The 20,503-nt window shown below is 38.1% G+C and overlaps 1 protein-coding gene across 1 annotated transcript; it reads right to left on the bottom strand.

The window, feature by feature from the left end:
• Nucleotides 1-1,641: 1,641 nt before the first annotated feature.
• LOC110103319 lies at nt 1,642-19,792 on the bottom strand. The gene is made up of 7 exons (XM_020831982.2): nt 19,638-19,792; nt 19,304-19,568; nt 3,236-3,508; nt 3,112-3,158; nt 2,944-3,015; nt 1,993-2,131; nt 1,642-1,901 (listed from the first exon to the last, which is right to left on the bottom strand). The coding sequence occupies exons 2-7, from the start codon at nt 19,431-19,433 to the stop codon at nt 1,864-1,866; spliced, it is 699 nt and encodes a 232-aa protein (XP_020687641.1). The 5' UTR covers nt 19,434-19,568; nt 19,638-19,792; the 3' UTR covers nt 1,642-1,863.
• Nucleotides 19,793-20,503: the final 711 nt, after the last annotated feature.

The raw sequence follows: 20,503 nt of genomic DNA, 5'->3' as shown, positions 1-20,503 counted from the left end.
TAGGTTTTTGGGTCAAGTTCATGTTTAACCAGAAAACTTACTCGCCTTTAACTACTATAACCCGAACATGACCCAATTAGATAAATGGGTCAAAAATTCAAATCGAACCCAACTCACCCTAATTCGAATTGACCTGACTTGACCCACTAACTCACGGGTGCAAGCGCAAATCGCGAGACTGTGGCAAGAGAACGTCAGTGCAAGTATGCAAGAGTTGGCTGTGGGGTCTAGCAAGAGGGCGAGGTAAGCGAGCACAGGGCAGGGTCTTTAGCAGCATAGTGCAAGATAAGGACTCGGGTCAGTTTCAAGTTTTTGCAGTTACCCCAACCAAATCCGAAATTAGAAATATGTCAAAAATATAAGTCTAAACTTGACCCATTTTTCTAACAGGTCGATTTGACAAAAAAAACTTTCAAGTTAGATTCGTGTCAGCATTTCAAGTCATGTTAAATATTGACACCCCTATATTGTTGCACTTGACATGAGTATAGGAATGACATAATCTATTAATCATAACCACGAGCAATGGCTTTGTGGTGATACTCTAGTGGAGCTCTATGTTTTTTTTTTTTTTTTTCTTTAAGAGCTCTTTAATTCAATTGAAGGTCCAAAATCCCCCTCCCCCTTGATGTAGAGAGTAGGGGCTTGCCTCATAAATTTCAAACACTTCATTAGACAACCAATATTAAAACTCTTAATTATAAATAATTCCTTCATTAGTTAACTGCCATATTGAGATCAAAATTAGACTATTTTGGACTCATTAAATTTGGCTCGCTGCGACTCAATTTGACTATAAATATATAAAATTGTGATATTATTTTGCCATCTAATTAATATCATAAAATCTACTACAATTTAAATGTTTGATTTAAGCTCATTTGAAACCATGTCAAATCACTTTTTATGCAGATAGGTTTTTATTATTAAGGCTTTCATTAGTTTGCTAAAACCAGACTTTTTATGATGCATCTAGTTTTGTGCCCAATCACGTCCTGAGCATCAAATACTAAACAAAATCTTCTTAATTATAATTTAACTTTCCATAAAATTTGTGCAGCAATCGAATCAAGAAATATTAAAAAAATTTACTCCAAACTCTTCAAAATTGCTCTACATTCACCACCATAGAAACTTGGCTGGTCCCGTCAGTGCAAAAATGACGCATATAAACCCACTTCCATGATTCTAAAAATGCCGAAATGGGCTTCGTTCAGGCCGTTTAGCCAATCAGCAAGCCGCTGCCGGTGGAGAAATTATTCTGTGAGGAGATCGGTCACAAAACATCGTCCAGAGACCAACAATAATACGCCACATCAACAGTACTGAGCTACGATACCGAGCAATACCGAGCCGCAGTGCCGAGCAAAGCAGTGATGTGACACATTCTAATTAGTCTTCGGACGACGTTCGACATCTACACAGCTGAGCGAAGGGGTGATGTGACACATTCTGATTAGTCTTCGGACGGCGTTCGACATCTACATAGAATAATTAATCCTGCCAGTGATAGCGTACATACAACTCCAAATTGCCGCTGTTGTGTGTGTGGGCGTTTTGGATGAGGAACAATACTTTTTTATTCCATCCACCTCTAACTTCAAGGAAATAACACATCTTTAACAGAAAAAAAAAAAAAAAAAAAACACTAGAGCAGGCAAACTATTTTATAGAACTTAAGTGAGAAATACAAAAATCCATCACATGAAATGATGGATCACCTACATTCAACATATAACAGCAATCTGCATGATTTTGCTGCCATGGAAACTGGCAACGCTTCACAATTTGTAGAGATCTACAGTCTGAAAACAGCATCAGCTGATTCAGCTTTGGCCTCATAAAAAGAACCATCTTTCTGCACTATCCAGAGGCATCAGCATGAGAATCATCACCAGATTCTGTAAAATAATCAGTTATTAATTCAAACATTTTAAAGAAGATGATTGATAATCTAATTAAATTTTGGGGGAACTGAAACAGTAAATAAACCATGAATTGCTTCTAGGTGATCTTCCTTATAAACTCCCAGCGGCGAGCCATGAACTGAAAGAAGCATTTCTCCTTGCTTAGGCAGTCTGGAAGTTCTCGGCGTTGGCGGCGCGGTGAAGGATGACCGGTTGCTTGGGCCCTGTGACAACGATAATCACCGGTAATTCAGCTATGCAGAAGCAGCAAATTAGAGCCTAGATGATGTTAAGAAGGAATATGATAAATAGCATTGCTTGGCCAGCAGTAAATCAGTCTAAGCATTTAGTGAAGAACATAGGGTAGAAAACAGTTCATGATTTTTTTCACAGCCATGGTGATTTAATGATGTTTATTAGTAATGTTTCTTGAAATCCTATTATTACTATTACAGTTTGTTATGAAATCTTAGTATTTCTACAAGAGGTTATAAAACTTTTTTTTTTTGCCATTTAGGTTAATCAAGACAAACTCACACACACATCACATACGCTGGCTTCGAATTCAAAATCTCTTGATTAATAGATAAAGCTCCCAACTAACAGATCAAGATGAGCTACATGAGGTTATGAAATCCTATATTACTACAAGAATGATACCTTCATCCAAAGGTTTCATAACAAACCCGTTTAATAATCACGATTTAGCAACGAACTTATTAGTAGTACTAGAGATTTAGGCTTCGTTTGAGACGGCTTTCTTACTGCTTCTTAAAGCAGTTTCTTAGTATTAAAATTTTAATTTTTGAACTAGAAAGTCACTTTAAGAAATAGTAAGAAAGACGTCCCACATGAAGCCTTAAAAAAATTCAGGCATCTGTCCTTGTTGACAAAATGAGATGATCTATTGCCTACGACAAAATATAAAAGTTAGAATTATTTATCACATAAACATAAACTACTGGGAAATGTATACAATTTCTCATTAATAAACCATTAAAAGCAGCATCCTAATAAAGATGAAAGAGCTACAAACCCCAGGAGTTTGGAAAGCCTGTCCCACACCCAGCATCTGAGACATCTGAGTGTCTAATGCACCATCTAGAACCTGCCAGCCATTAAAATGACACAAGCATCTCAATTTAAGAAGGAAGTGAAGAGACAAAAATAAGATCTTAAGGTAACAGGTCATAACGCAACTTACAAAATCAGGGATTTGTAGGCCATCTGCGTTTAGGAAACTCTGTTTTACTGTAACCAACAGAAAATTTAAAATTTTTAGTATCCAACAAAGGACATTTACAAGGAGTACCAGAATCTATGCAAACCTGATTCCATTGAGAAAAGTGAACCACCAACTGCAGTAACCACTGAAGCACGTCCATTTCTATAAAAAAATTTCTCATTTTCCCTCAGCTCAAACACTTTGTCTTCCTCATTTCTTACTACCGATAGGTTTGGCAAGTTCTCTTGGAAGAATTTTAAAGCAGGGGTCTGCAACTGTTCCTTGCTCAAGTAAGATCGAAGCATGCGAAGACGAGCAAGCATGTTGTGTACTTCAGCTTCTTGGATAGCTTGGATTGCAGCAATTCGACGTTCAACTACACAGACACAAAGCTTTACTGTCAACAAAAAATCGCACATTAAATTGATCTTCATTTAAACAGGAGGTTGAGAGAAACGTCAATGCATTCGCTTTCTTTGATGCCTTAAATAGCAAAGCAAAACAGCGCGTGGAAAAAAGTTTAAATTTCAACAAAGTAGAAGGCAAAACCATAATTTACAAGCTTCGTTTAAAGAAGTATGAAACAGTGACAGGTTCTGAGACGTGGGCTAGCAAAAGAGGAATAGGTAAAATGGAAATTAAAATAATAGACAAAAAGGGTCCATCTAGTTAGAAGAAAATGAATTACTCAACATTGAAGTAAATCCTGCAAATTAAAAATAGGAAGATTTGACAGCAATTCCCTTCATCAAAAGCATAGTTTAATTTCATAAAAAGTAAAAACTCCAAAGTGAAAAACAAGAAGGTTCAATTACTAATGATGGAAGAGATTAAATGCCTATAAAAATAATTAGTCTCCAACTTATTCTTCAACATTCATTTATACATTGGAATTGTAATATTAGGTAGAACCAAATCTATGGAGAAAATGATCAAATTGGTTGCCAAATTATTTAGGATGTATTCATTTGAACTTCTTTATTCTCCAATTTGATCCATCAAGAATAACTCCATACATACTATCCATGGAGACTGCTCTTGTGCCAATCATTAGTAATATTGTAATACAATAAAAAAATGAAAATTTTTAAAAAATTTGGACCAACTTTTGATAAGCTTAGATTTTCAGCTAGTGCTGCCCATCTACTTTTTGCCACCTCCACTGCCTCCCCACACTAATAAAAGCTCTTCAAGAATAACTACTATGAAAACAAAAGGATTCTCTATTTGATCAAACTAACTTTCCAAAATATACCAAGCCGCTTACTTCATATTCAGATTTGTGACTTTTACCAATAATTGATTCATTAATTGACAATTAATTTAAATCACTTATCATACCTAAGCAAGCGAAATGGGTTGCAAAAGAGATTAAATCTGTTTCATTAAGATTATCATCCGGGTAAGTCCATTTGATATCCAAAAAATGCCTGGCATGAATCGAGCAACATAAGTTACTCTCCCATTGGGAAAAAACTTATGCTTTATGAGTTAGTACATTCAATCGAAACTTATATGGCAAAGAATACCAGTAAAGCTAGCTGAATATCGATTGAAAAAATTATAGTTATCCATGTAAGTATGAAAGTCATCTCTTGTTATGCACCATGAAACATATCTATTCAAAGTGGGATCAAAGGACATTCCTTCTTTCTTATTAATATCCAATGAAAAAAAAAAAAACAGAACAAAAAAACACCATTATAGAAAGCCTGTAAGTGCAATCTACAGATTGCAGACTTCATAACTTATATCATCCATTTTTGCAAGTGTTGTGTCTTCAAGCAAGAAGAAAATTTAAAAAGAACAAATAAATTTTGCATTGAATAAAAAAGATTATGAAATGAAAATTAGACCGGTTTGGCTAAACATGTTGTGTCTATTGTTCAAGACCAAAAACCTGGGGGGGTAAAGATTGTAATACCTACTGATTTTGTACATGATAGCAACTATTATAACCCTGTTTGATTTGATAAGTGAAAACTTTGTATTCATGTCTTCTGCATGTGATTGTGTGTTATGTATGTCGTAGTGTGTCTAAATACATTATGAAGTGGATCTTGATAGTCTGTCTGCATATGTATGAAAATGTGGAATTCCCTGATAGCGTTGCGGCGCTATGGCATTGAGCACACAACTGATTTTTAGAAAATGAAATAATGCTACAACACTACAGGGTCAAGTGCTATGGCACTAAGTCAATTTTTTATAAAAAACATTCGAATCGATTTATGTCATTTAACTTAAAACCTAAAATTCTTTTTAGAGAGAGAATTCTAGAGTGAGAAAGTCCAATTTTGGCGTCTCCGGTCCGGTTTTGGCCACTCTAATATGTTTTATGTTGTTGGCCAAATTCAGGAAATTGTCCGGATCAAGGTAGATTACATTATGCCTATTTTAATTTTTAAAAATACGAAAATTTTGGAATTTTCCTAATTTAAATTATAAATTCGTTAAGGAATAACTGTGATAAATTTGTACTTGCAAAATTTTTATAGTGAAACTTTATGTATGTTATAGATACAATTGTTCTGGATATTTAAGTTTTTTTCTGGAAAAGTTTTACCAAGTAAATTGAAAAAAATGAGATGTTTTATAAATTAGAAAATAATTTGATATCTAAAATAAGGTTATTGTACAATTAAAGCTTCAAAACAAGGTTTTGAACAAGCTCTGATAATCTAGTAATATTATGAAATTATGAAAAATCTACTCATTAGATGGTTCTATTGTGTGCTGTTAACGCATTTTGTGAACTTCTAAAACTAGTTTATTTATATTTCTTTTACTGTATTGCAATGAATTATATATTTATATGCTTTAATGGTGTGGTTCTAAGGAGATCTGGTGTGTGGTGGAAGTTCTATTTTGTTGTTATGCGCACAATGAGTCATAAAGACTTGAAATTTCGAATATCTGATATGTGATATACGTTGGGAGTAATAAGGGTATGTTTTCTTATAAGTCAGCACGGGAGTCATAAGGGCCTGTTTCTAATGAGAAATAGAAAGGCCTAAGGTAAAATATATTATTTTCTGCTCTAACATATAAAATGCTTATATATTTACTTTCAATTCATAGTCTATTTTAATTTAGTTTCAGCAATTACTATTATTCTCAGTATGATAAATTTCTAATGACCTGCTGTTAAATTCAATTAAATCCATGATAAATAAAATGTTTGAAAATCCAGATTGACGGGTGTGACCTAGTGAGCTGTGTGGCTCACACATACTCTGTTTTTTGTTTCAGGTCAGGAAAAGGAGAAAGAGTTAGTTGACTAGCTGAGTGTTCAGGTTTTTATCTATGTAGAGATAATTTTTTTTTTATTTTTATACCGTCATGAATAGTTATTTTATTATTTGTTTTGATCGGGTTTGTAACTATGCACTATATTGTAAATGTTGTAAATACATTTTGATAATAAATGAAAAGAATAAAAACTTGTGGATGAGCTTATTTGTTGCTTTCTAAAAGTTAATAAAATCTATGTTATATGTTTTAAATTTTGAAATAAAGAAACGTGAAAAGAATTTTCTGAAACTTAGATCTTGGGTCTGGCCTATCACAATTCAATGCAGTATAACCTATCCGTTTGTGGGTTATATCAGTTCAGGCTGTGACAAGGAGAGAGATAGAGACAATTAAGAATGGTTGAAGAGTCTCAAATTCTGTTTTTTATAGTTATTTTGATTTGCCCTTTAACTTAATAATGTAATGACATAAATCATTCCTTGAATTTAGAGGCCCTAGAAATCCACAAATAAGGTTGAAAAAAGAGGAACTAACCTTGTTTGGAACAAGCATGGCATCATTGTGGGCTCCGAAAATTCGGCCCCGGCCTCCGCTCGCTCTTCTTATTCGGCGAGGGAGTTTTAACTAACTAAGTTCCGAGGTAAATTTTGGAAGGCAGATGGGTTTGTAGATAAGACACTACCCAGAGATTTCGCCCTCATCTTGCGAAGACTTTATGATCTGAGTTCTAGTTTCCTATAGGCGCAAGCCCCTATAGTTAATTACCCCTCTCGATCACGAGAGAGAACTTTCGATTAAGGCTAGTCATCAATCAGATACGTAGAATATACGTGTTATCTGGCATATAGTAGCAGCAATGGATTTGGGATTGGAGGTTTGGATTTGGGAATTGAAGAGTTGGGTTTTTGGATTTTGGATTGAAAGATTTAATATTTAAAATAGGAATTGCACCATCTTTCACTTAAAGCGGATGGTGGGGGAATGGATGATGGGCCCGATCAAGATCCCATGGTTCCGTCGTCCCGGGCCATTGTGGTCCCTGGTCTACTTAGTCAGAGGAGGTAGTCGACCCAACCTGACAGAAGGATCCTTGTCGGCAGCCATGGGTTGCTTCGTCCAAGGGGACCTTGTAGACCTGAGCTGAATATTTGTCTAAGGGGACAAATTTGAATCCACCTTTGTTCATGAATTTCCTTAATTTTAGGCATTGAAGGCCTAAAAAGAATGTATTTAAACAAATACACTGGTCGCTACAACCGTGTATCTATTTGATAGTTCGAACCCTGTCGACTCCTATTGATCCGTATAGAAGGATCGGGTTCTTTAGGCTTCATGCCTTTGTTCATGAACTTTCTTTGTTGAAGGCCTTAAAGGCCGAATAAGAATGTTGTAGACGCCTTCTGTCTGCTTGTATCAGTGTTGCAGATCCGGTGGCGATGCATTGTAGATCGTAGACGCCTTCTGTCTGCTAATAGGAGTGTTGCAAGACTCAAGGCGTTTTGAGGCGTAAGGCTCAAAATCAAAAGATTGCGTAAATATAAAATGATAAATTTTTTATATACGAATGAGTGAATAATATAAAACATAAAAAAAGCATAAGATATGAAGTGAAATCAAAATATCCCAATAATAAGACAACATGAAATATAGTTCAACTCAAAATTCTATCTTTCTCAAATCCCAGTATTCTTTTCATTAACATATAATTCCAATTTCTAAAAATAAATAGCAATGACATATCACATAAGAACTCATAAGTCATCAGCACTGTCATCACTAAGGGGTTCTTCATTTGAATCATCATTATGATGAACTGCTCGCTCCCCTTCCACCTCTCCTATAGAGTCCAATGTCGGGCATTTACTTTAAGATTTATGTAAGTTTTAATATATATTGCGTGAGGCGTACGCCTCATGCTAGTGATGCGAGGCGGGCCTCAACCAAGTTGAGGCGCAAGCCTCATAACAAAAACTCGAAGCATAAGCATCGAAGCATTTTTTACTAGAATTGCGCAAAGGCGGGCCTCATATTGCGCAATTTTAAACCATGCTCTGCAATTACTATTATTCTCAGTATGATAAATTTCTAATGACCTGCTGTTAAATTCAATTAAATCCATGATAAATAAACTGTTTGAAAATCCAGATTGGTCGGTGTGACTGTTACGCCTGATGCTCTCACGCCGGCCCACGAGAGGCAGGCTGAACCGGTCCAGCTTGGACCGGTCCAGGTATTTTTTCGGCGGAAGAAACAGGAAGAGAGGGGCGGTAATCCTGTGGGCCCCATGATGGGTTTAATGCAATTTTTGGGGGGAAAGATTTGAATGTAAGGGTTGATTAGGTAAGTTGTAATTATCCTTTCATGTTAATTAGGGGAATAGGAGGAAATTAGGATTATCTTGAATTTGATTGGAATTTGAGATCTAGGGTTCTTTTGCTTTGGACTCTTGGCGTTGCCGGAGATTTGGAGAGTTGTTCTTTCTCTCAGATTGAAGAACGATTGTATCTTTGCTATTTTATTTCATCGTCTAGTGGAATACAAGTCTTGCATTGAGTTTTTCTCTCAGATTTCCCTGGATTGTGCTGATTTTCTGCTGTAAACAGCAGATTTTTGCTGTTTTCCTGCTTTAAACAGCTGTTTCTCTGTTGTTTGCTTATCGATTTGAGTTAGGATTGCTTGCGAACTCAAGTATTACCTTAGGGTTACTTGCAAACTCAAGTATTTCCTATCAAATTGGTATCAGAGCATTGATTTGGGACCGTCGGCGGCCGAAATCCTGAAATTTCAGCGGGATTTTTTTTTACCGGAAGAAGATCTTCGTGATTTCTGGGAAGATAGATGGCTGGGAAGAAGGTAGAGGTCTTGGAAAGCGAGATTGGTCAACTAAAATCAGATTTGGAGGGAAAGTTCTTTGACTTTCAAACTCAAATCACCTCAAACAATGAAAGGATAGAGGGAAAATTCGCGGTGATGGAAGAAATGTTGAAGAAATTGTTGGAGTTGAAGACAAATCCTACGACATCGGAAGCAAGAGAGACCACCGGAGGCCATGGTGTAGGAGGAAATCCAAACCCGTTTAGGGGGAGGAGAAATCTGAAAGTGGAGGTCATTGAGGGGGAGGACGACATGCCACATCTAGAACCACTTTCTAGAGAGGAGATGAGTTTGGGAAATGACCGATGGGGTGCTGATTTCATCGGGAGAGAGAATAATTCTATCGCCGGGGTGCTGATTTTGAAGAGAGAAGAGGGGAATATGATGAAGGGTTCAGGTATAACCGCCGGAGGGAAGATCGTGACAGTTAGGGAGCACCTCCTCTTTGAGGAATGAGATGTTATGGAGGATTCAAGGGACACGGGGGAGACCCACGGGTGAGGAAGCTGAAGATGCCCGTCTTTGAGGGTGAAGACGGCCATGGCTGGATCTACAAGGTAGAGCGTTACTTCGCTGTCAATGGGTTGACAGAGGAAGAGAAGTTGACGGCGGCAGGATTGTGTTTGGAAGGAAAAGCCTTGGCCTAGTATCAGTTGCGTGACAGGAGGGAGCCCATCCGGAGATGGAGAGAGTTCAAGGATTGCTTATTGGAGCGTTTCCAAGCCGATGGGGAAGGAGACTTCTATGAGCAATTCTTTGCTTTGACTCAGGAGGGGATTGTGACAGACTACCGGGACAAGTTCGAGTACTTGGCTAGCAGATTGTATCACATTTTAGAGTCAGCCCTAGAAGGGAACTTCATGAACGGGCTAAAACCGGAGACCCGAACAACAGTCAGGGTGTTGGAGCCGAGGAACCTAGTGAAGGCTATGGAGCTGGCACAGTTGGTGTAAGATCAGAAGAAATCAGAAAGAAGAGCTCGAGGAAACTATTCATGAGGATCGAACAAGATGACTACAACATTCTTACTATCAAAAGAGGCAGCGTCACGGCATCTGAAGGAAGCACCAAAGGAGAAAACTGGAGGGGGAATGGGGGACAATTCAAAAAGTTGACAGAGAAGGAGATGCAGGATAAGAGGGCAACAGGGTTGTGCTTCAGATGTGATGAGAAGTACATGCCAGGGCATAGGTGCAAGGACCGAACTCTTCAAGTTCTCATTGTCTGTTAAGACGAGGAAGACAAGGGAGGTGGGAGCAGATCTGAAGAGGAGGAGGAGAAGTTTCACCTGGATGTGGCAGAAGTTTCTCTGAACTCTGTAGTGGGATTCACTCTGAGTCACGTTATGAAAGTGAAAGGAGAGATAGCTGATCGTGAGGTGGTGGTGTTGAATGACAGTGGGACAACCCACAATTTCATTTCCACCCAGATCGTTGAGTTGTTGGGGATGGAGTTAGTGGATACGGGAGGCTATGGGGTGATAATGGGCGCGGTAAAGATGGAAATAGGTAGAGGAGTTTGCAGAGGGATAGTGCTGAATATTCAGGGGATCCAGGTGAGGGATAACTTCCTTCCCTTAGAATTGGGGAGTACTGATGCCATCCTAGGGATGAAGTGGCTGTAAATATTGGGGGAGACCAAGATCAATTGGGAGACACTGAGGATGGAACTGGTGATGGGAGGAAGAAGGAGGACGATTCAAGGTGATGGTGGCCTGACTAAGGCTAGGGTATCTCTCAAGTCCATGATCATATCCATGCAGGAGGTGGGAGTTGGATATCTGGTGGAGCTGCAGAGCTTGGAGAGGGTGAGTGTGGGGGATGAGGGAGACATTTCATTAGTGGTGCAACCGCTCATACAGCAGTTCAGGGCTTCCCACCACCCAAAGAGCAGGAGCATGCAATCCTTTTGAAGGACGGGGTGTCACCAATTACTGTTTGACCATACCGATACCCTTAGATTCAAAAAGATGAAATAGAGAAGTTGATCAGGGAGATGTTGGAGGCAGGAATAGTCAAACCCATCGTGAGTCCTTTCTTTAGCCCCGTTCTACTAGTCAAGAAGAAGGATGGGAGTTGGAGATTTTGCATGGATTACAGGACTTTGAACAAGGAGACAATACCAGATAAGTTCCTTATTCCGGTGATTGGCAAGTTGCTAGATGAGTTGCACGGAGCAGTAGTGTTTTCTAAGATGGACCTGAAGTCAGGCTACCACCAAATCAGAATGAAGGATGAGAATATTTAGAAGACGGCTTTCAGAACGCAGGAGGAGCATTATGAGTTCCTGGTGATGCCTTTCGGGCTCACTAACGCCCCTGCTACCTTTCAGTCTTTGATGAAAAAAAAGTTCAAGGTGTACAACTAAACTGAGGAGGAGCACTTAAAGCACCTGAAGGAGGTTTTGAAGATCCTACAGGAGCATCAGCTGAAAGCTAATTTAACAAGTGCAGTTTTGCCCAGTCGAGGGTGGAATATTTGGGACACGTGGTGTCTAAAGAGGGAGTGGCAGCCGACCAGTCCAAGATTGAGGCCATGCAGAACTGGCCAATGCCTAAGAACATAAGGGAGTTGAGAGGTTTCCTAGGTCTGACTGGTTACTACAGGAGGTTTGTGAAGAGGTACAATACCATCGCGTGGCCTTTGACTGAGCAACTGAAGAAGGACAATTTCTTGTGGGGAGAGGCGGCAACCCAGGCTTTTGAGATGTTAAAGAAAGCCATGACGACGGTGCCAGTGTTAGCTCTTCCAGATTTCAGCCATACCTTTATAGTGGAGACTTATGAATCAGGGTATGGCTTGGGAGCAATTTTGATGCAGGATCACAAGCCTGTAGCCTATTTCAGTCAGGTGCTATCGACCAGGGCTTGATTGAAGTCAATATATGAGAGAGAGCTGATCGCCATCGTCCTAGCCATTCAGAAGTGGCGCATTTATCTTTTGGGGAGGCACTTCATTGTTCGTACGGACTAGAGGAGTTTGAAATACTTCTTGGAACAACGGATGATGACCGAGGAACATCAGAGGTGGCTGTCAAAGCTTTTGGGCTATGACTTTGAGATCTTGTACTGACCAGGGGTGGAAAATAAGACGGTCGACGCCTTATCCAGATGTGTTGCGGAACTTCATGAGTTTGCAGTGTCAGTACCACTGATGGTTAACTGGGGGGCCATCAAAGAAGAAAGCCTGCAGAGCGAGGAGCTGAAGAAAATCAAAGAAGACTTGAGGAATGATAGTAGTAGTCATTTGGAGTACTATTTGGAGGGGGATAAGTTGTTACATCAGGGGAGGTTCGTGATGCCACGAACATCAGCATGCAGCCATGCATTCCTCACTTACTACAGGAATTTCATGGCAGTGCTGTTAGGGGGCATTCAGAAGTACAGAAGACATACAGAAGGCTGGCAGCGGAGCTGTACTAGAAGGGGATGTATAAGGATGTGGAAGAGATGGTAGCAAGGTGTTAGGTATGTCAGAAAAATAAATATATGGCGATGGCACCAGAAGGGCTACTTCAACCATTATCACTTCCAAACAAAGTGTGGGAGGAAGTATCTATAGACTTCATTGACGGCCTCCCTCGCTCGGAAGGATTCACAGTAATTCTAGTAGTGGTGGACCGACTTAGCAAGTATGCTCATTTTATTCTCTTACGACATCCGTACAACGCCTTATTAGTAGCGACAGCATTTATCAGGGAAGTTGTGAGATTACATGGGGTTCCTGATTCGATTGTGTTTGATAGGGACAAGGTGTTCCTTAGCTAGTTTTGGAAGGAGCATTTTAGAATGCAGGGCACGATTCTCAAGAGAAGTACTGCCTACCTTCCACAGATTGACAGACAAACGGAGGTGATAAACCGGAGCTTGGAAACATATTTGAGGTGTTTTGCATCTGAAACACCACGGATGTGGGTGAAGTGGTTACCTTGGGCCGAGTATTGGTACAATACCTCGTACCATTCTGCTTCTCAAATGACGCCTTTCAAGGTGATGTATGGCAGAGACCCCCCACACCTAGTTCACTATGGGAAGGGAAGCACACCAGTGTCGTTAGTGGAGCAGTATTTGGAGGAAAGGGATAAGGTGCTAGAAGAGTTGAAGAAACATCTGCAGAGGGCACAACAAATTATGAAGCGACAGGAGGATTCACATAGGAGGGACATGTAGTTTGAAGTCGGGGAGAAGGTGTTCTTGAAGCTAAGGCCCTACAGACAGAAATCAGTGGCTAATAGGCGGAATAAGAAATTGGCGCCGAGGTATTTCGATCCCTATGAGATATTGGGGAAGATTGGCGTATCATCTGAAGTTACTCGCCTCCGTTACCATACACCCGGTGTTCCATGTGTCACGGCTGAGGAGAGCATGTAGTTAGTGCAGAGTTACCCGCATCAATGACGGAGGAGTTGGAAATGATTTTAGAACCCCTGGAGCTTATAGGGGTAAGATATGATAAAGAGAGCAATAAGGAAGTACTTATTCGATGGAATGATCTGCCTGATTTTGATGCTACTTGGGAACCATTTGACAGAGTGAAAGAGCAATTTTCTTTTTTTCACCTTGAGGATAAGGTGAGTTTTTGGGAGGCGAGTAATGTTACGCCTGCTGCTCTCATGCCGGCCCAGGAGAGGCTGGCTGGACCGATCCAGGTATTTGTTCGACGAAAGAAACAGGGAGAGGGGCGGTAATCCTGTGGGCCCCATGATGGGTTTAATGCAATTTTTGGGGAAAATATTTGAATGTAAGAGTTGATTAGGTAAGTTGTAATTCTCCTTTCATGTTAATTAGGGGAATAGGAGGAAATTAGGATTATCTTGAATTTGATTGGAATTTGAGATCTAGGGTTCTTTTGCTTTGGGCTCTTGGCGTTGCCAGAGATTTGAAGAATTGTTCTTCCTCTCGGATTGAAGAACGATTGTATCTTTGCTATTTTATTTCATCGTCTAGTGGAATACAAGTCTTGTATTGAGTTTTTCTCTCAGATTTCCCTAGATTGTGCTGATTTCCTGCTGTAAACAGCATATTTTTGTTGTTTTCTTGCTGCAAACAGCCGTTTCTTTGTTGTTTGCTTATCAATTTGGGTTAGGATTGCTTGCGAACTCAAGTATTACCTTAGGATTACTTGCGAACTCAAGTATTTTCTATCAGTGAGCTGTGTTGGCTCACACATACTCTGTTTTTTATTTCAGGTCAGGAAAAGGAGAAAAAGGTAGTTGACTAGCTAAGTGTTCAGGTTTTTATCTTAGTATGTAGAGATAATTTTTTTTATACCGTCATGAATAGTTATTTTATTATTTGTTTTGATTAGGTTTGTAACTATACACCATATTGTAAATGTTGTAAATACATTTTTATAATGAATGAAAATAATAAAAACGTGTGGATGAGCTTATTCGTTGCTTTCTAAAAGTTATTTAGAAGCTATGTTATCTATTTTATATTTTGAAATAAAGAAACGTGAAAAGAATTTTCTGAAACTTAGATCTTGGGTCTGGCCTGTCACAATTCAATGCAGTATGACCTATCCGTCTGTGGGTTATATCAGTTCGGGCTGTGACAAGGAGAGAGAAAGAGAATTAAGAATGGTTGAAGAGTCTCAAATTCTATTTTTTATAGTTATTTTGATTTGCCCTATAACTTAATTATGTAATGACATAAATCATTCCTTGAGTTTAGAGGCCCTAGAAATCAACAAATAAGGTTGAAAAAAGAGGAAGTAACCTTGTTTGGAACAAGCATGGCTTCATTCCTTATATGGGCAATCTTTAATAAAAAGTTGTGAATTTGGGAAAGTGAATTATTGGTTCTATTATGATGAATGATCTTTTGATATTGAGCATGGTTAATGCTAGGCAACAATTCTTTCCATTTTTTATAATAACAAAAAAAGAGAGAGATTCAATAAAAGAGTTGTGAGGAACCCACCCCGCCCCCAAAAAATCCCATATCCCATGAGTGAAAAGAAGTTTGGCCATGTAATTGTTATTCATAATGGAAAGGAGCATTTACTTATAACATAAATAATATTCTCCATGAATATGATACAGTTCCACAGGAACCAACCCAGCCGGCCAAGGTCTACAGGAGGCGGGCTAAACCGCCTCCTTTGAATTCAAGTGGGACCCTCTAGGGCTGCAAGAGGAGAGAGAGAGGGGGCAACAAAAGCAAAGAAGGCTATTGTTTGAATTAAGGTATTATGTATAAGGAAGTTTTATATTAGGAAATAATGAATTAGGAATTAATTGAATTTAGGAAGTTTGTATTAGGAAGCATGTTTTGAGTAGTTGGGATTAAATAGCATGAGAGGCGAGGCTTAGGGCATGCTTTGATTTGTTTTCTCTTGTAGTTCCTTGGCATCTTGGGCTCTAGATTCCTTGTATGGAGATTGGGAGAGAACGATCCTCCTCTCCAATTGAGGATCGCTTGTATCTTGCTTTGTGTTTGTTTGGCTTTGATTCCCTTATTGCAATCCATCGTTTTGGGGCTGATTTCACCCAGAATTTTGCATTATTCTCGTTGTTTTCACCAATTAGTGATAGGTTTGCTTGCGAACTCAAGTATTTCCCTTAGGGTTACTTGTGAACTCAAGTATTTCCTATCATAATATCATCCAATAAAAGAACCAATCTTCTAACAAAAAATCACATCTACTTTATCTCCCAACCAAGTTCTATAGTGAAGGCCAACCTTTCATCCAAGCTTCACTTACAGCCTAGAGTTTGATGAAGCATAAATATAAAAACAATCTTTCACTCTTTGCTCCAATTGGTTAAATGTATTTCCTTGAAATATCATAATCATTTTTACTAAGCCTTGTAAATTGAGAAATGAAAGAAAACTTTCGTATTCTCTTAACTTAGACATAAATATTCTATGTATCAATCCTTACATCTACAATTGGCCAAGTTATAATAAGTTTTCGCAAGTTGGAAGATATCATTATTATTGAACCTATAGACTAAATTATGTTTGTGGGGAAAATAGTGATTAGTCAAAAAGATAATACTCAAGAGGTTTCTTTAGTTTGGACTTTGGAGCATGTTAAACAAAAGAAAATTAAAAATTCAACATTGTCATCAAATTTGCATAAAGGAAAGCTAAGTTCTTTGTGGTATTAAAACTTAAACTCCGTCCTTCAATGGCTTGAACAAAAGCTTTGTTGGCGTAACAAGGAGATCAATCAACTGAAAGAAAAGATAGAGGATGCATTCGTGAAGTCTACTACCCAATAGATGAAGTCCTACCATGTTCTTCATATGACAACATACTAAAACTCCTAAAACATATGAAGGAGTCTAAACTATCTCTAATGTGCAAAAGGGGAGTATTGTTGGTGTCAAAAATATTACCATCAATGGAGGCTTTATCCTAGTTTCCATAGCAGCTGACTAGCTGAGTTCTTAAGCATCCTAGTACTCACGATGAAGGAAGACTTGTATGTGATAGATACAGTGTTTGTTCTAGCTCTATATGTTTCCAAAGCAGGATGTTGACAACAATTTTCTCAACAAATCAATAATAAAAGGTGAACCGTCATTTGTAGAAATCCTCTCTATACAGAGCAACCAATAAAGATGGCTGGGAATAATTAAAGTTAATCAAAGGTTCAAGATCGTCTCAAATCAATTTAAATCAAGTCATGACTAACTACAGTTTGGTTCGAGGCTTTCTTGATTTGAGCCATGCCCAACTAACTAATTTAAAAATGCAAAAGCATCAGCTTGTTGATTTCTATTTCAGCTCAACCAAAGCCAAAAATTGATCCTTATTTTCCTACACCAACAACAATAAGATCAAGCCTTTGTCCCACTACGTGGGCTCAGCTACATGAATCATTTTTCTTTATTGTGTCCTATTAAAAGTCAAATTCTTGTTTAAATCAAACAAAGAAAGATCATTTCTACTATTTTCTAACCAAGTTTTTTTAGATCTACCTCTACCTTTCTTAACATAAGTCAAATCTAATACCTCTACTTTCCTAACTGGGTCATCGGAAGGCCGCCATTTTATTTGACCAAACCATCTCAGGCGACTCTCTCCAATCTTATCTTCCACTGGCGCTACTCCAACCTTTTCACGCATATGCTCATTTTGTATCCTATCTCTAAGGGTAAAACCACTCATCCACATGAGCATCCTCATCTCTGCAACACTAAACTTAGTATTATGCTTCTTTTATTTTTCTGAGATCTTCAAAATTCAGAACAAATTAATATCCAACTAAGAAAAGGCCAAGACTGCTCTGATGGTTCTATCAACTGGGAATGGGAATATTTTAATAATTAAGTCAGCCCATTGGTTAAAAACATAAAATATATAACGGCCAGGCAGAGGCAGAACCACGCCTAATTGAGGGTGAGAAATTGCTCACCCTCAAAATTGTAATTTAATTAAATTAGAAGGGACACTAAGATAACTTTACCTCCTAAATTTTTTCCCCATATTTAGTCAAAAAATAATAATAACTAAAAAGCATCTCTAGCCTTGGTTCAAGAACTTCGTTTGCTCCCCTCTTCCTTGAAAGTCAAGAAATTCGCTGCCTCTGCCACCCTCCCATCTTCTGGACATAAACGACAATGCTTTTACAAGATTTAGTCGAAGAAGCAAGCGAAAAGCGGGGCAATGATAGTTAATTTCACGGTGAGCTCCGAAGTGACTTCAAATCCAATTGGAACAACATTGTAGAAGGAAGCAAAGAGGTTTTTTTAGCGACTCTTTCAGAGCCTGCTACACGTGAAGTTGAAGAAGAAATGAAGAATAAATATGAAGAAGAAGAAATGGCGATGAGAAAAAAGCAACCATAGAGAAATTAAAAAAATAAACAGGTAATGGTAGAGAAACACCACATATTTTACAACTTTTTTTCTCCTATTAGTTTTTCTTTTTTACTTTTATTTCTTTATAGATAACTAATTTTATTAATCAATCATTATATCAAAGAACCAATTATTTAAATAATAAAAAAGTTTGAATTTTTCATATAGTACTTAGTGATGATTGACTTTCCCGTATTTGTTTAAAAATTGAAACATAAATATTTTATTATACATTCGTGATCTTTGGAGATCTATAATTCTATTAAAATTTATTTTAAGAACTCATTGGTTGCTTGAGGTAGGACATTTAATTTTGCTCTAGGTTCCATTTTTTTTTCCATGATTGATAAAAATTGTTCATAATTCCTTGTTTTTTTTGTGTTTCGAGATTATAAAATGGATTGATACTTGAAAAGGAATGAACGAGTTGAGATTGATATTGATAGTTTTCTAGCTAACTTAAGACTTCGACCTTCAATATAATACTTTGCTCTAAATTATGCATTTTTATTTTATTTTATTAAACATTAATTTATTTATACAACAAACTTGCCCACCCTTAAAGCAGATGGTTTGCCCATGTGGGGCCAAGTCAGAAAGAGGTTAAGATTTTCTTCCTCTCCCTTCCTTAGGCTAAATTTGAAGGAGCAAAATGCTTCGCTTAAATCCTGCAGACCACATCCATTCACTAAATTCAGCCTACAGAAGACAATAAAGAAATCATACCCTCTCCAAACTAAGTCATTCTACATTTCCACCTAACAAACTAAGTTTAGCATTGGAATACTCTTCTGAGAACGACACTCTCGGCCTAATTCAAACATTTTCTTGGCTGCTTATGTGAGAGCAGTTCAAAAAATCAAAGAACTAATCGACTTTTTTCTCTAAAACAATCTGGATCAAATGTTTTCGAGACTACTCTTCTGGCTTCAACTAAACCTTATTTCTCACAATTCATCCAAGGCATCCCAAACATTTTCTTGGCTGCTTATGTACAGAGAGCAGTTCAAAAAATCAAAGAACTCATCGACTTTTTTCTCTCAAACAATCTGTATCAAATGTTTTCGAGACTACTCTTCTGGTTTCAACTAAACCTTATTTCTCACAATTCATCCAAGACATCCCTTCCAAATGGTACCAAAAGGAAAGATTTGAACTGGAAAATGCGCTGTAGAACACAATCAAATGCTGCGTAATAAGGATGAGCACATCAGTACAAAAATCATACCTTCGCGGTGGTTGAAAGCTATCTGCCGATCGTGAAAGTTATGGGCGGCGTCCCCATCATCACGAGAAGTGAAGACAGGCTTCCGGGGAGGCTCGGAGCCAACCTTCTTCTTCTTTCTACCCCTAGGCATCTTCAGGGGCTGTTTGGATGCAGGATTTGAGCAGGATTTAGGGGCTGTTTGGCAACAGGATTTATGCAGGATTTGAGCGTCCCGTAAATCTCACGGCGAAATAAATCCTCTGTTTCCCTCTTTTTGCCCTAAATCCTGTAATTGGGCGGATTTACGGGATTTGGCCGAAGAAACGCGCCAAAGGGAGACCCTAAAGAAAGTTACCTTCACAGCGAGCGAGCTCCCGTCATTGCTCCCGATCAAAATATCGTAACTTCCGATCCGCCAGGAAAGAAACGTCTTCGAAGAAGGAGCTAAGTCGAACAGCAACGCATAATTTATCGACTTGGAAAAACCCTATAAGGTCGGAATGAAGCGAGAGGGTTTGGAAAATTTTAAAATTTGAAATATTCTTTTGAGTCCCGTTACTTTATTACCGTAGAAGAAAATTAACCGATCAAATTTTAATTACGATGAATTTTAAAAGTATTGAATTTTTTTTTACATAAATATAATGTTTTTATGAGAAATTTTTTAAATTATTTGTGTATAACACATTTGGTTGCAATGTATCATAAAATTTAATCCATCAACAAACAAAATGGATTCAAAATAATCTTTAATGTTATAATTGTAATATAAAATTGATCTCAATTTAAGCCCTTTGACTTTACAAAATTGAACTCTATATCCTAATAATGCTAATAAAAAACATATGATTAAAATTTTAATTTGAAAGATATATATTGTTGTGTCAAGGAGTATTCAGGGCGGTAGAGAAATATCATATTTATCGTCTTAGCGTTGTACGAAAATCCGGCACGCAATCAGATAAGGAGAGATGGTCTAGCATTTATGAAACACCAAGATTTTTACGTGGAGAACCCCTGAAAAAGGGGGAAAACCCACGGGACCTAGCCCAGTTTGAACGAATCCACTAATATTTGCAGTCGATTACAAATGAGACCCTTCCTTGGGAGAAGGCCTTAGCTTGATGCACATCTTATATAGTACATTACATGATATAAATATAAAGAGTTACTATTGACGTATTCGCTTCGTTGAAATGGCTGTAGTCGGCGGGCGACGGA

The sequence above is a fragment of the Dendrobium catenatum genome, unplaced genomic scaffold (assembly GCF_001605985.2).
Source record: "Dendrobium catenatum unplaced genomic scaffold, ASM160598v2 fragScaff_scaffold_266, whole genome shotgun sequence".
Taxonomy (NCBI): domain Eukaryota; kingdom Viridiplantae; phylum Streptophyta; class Magnoliopsida; order Asparagales; family Orchidaceae; genus Dendrobium; species Dendrobium catenatum.
Note: the sequence above shows the minus strand (reverse complement) of the source record. Positions and strands in the feature narration are given on the sequence as shown.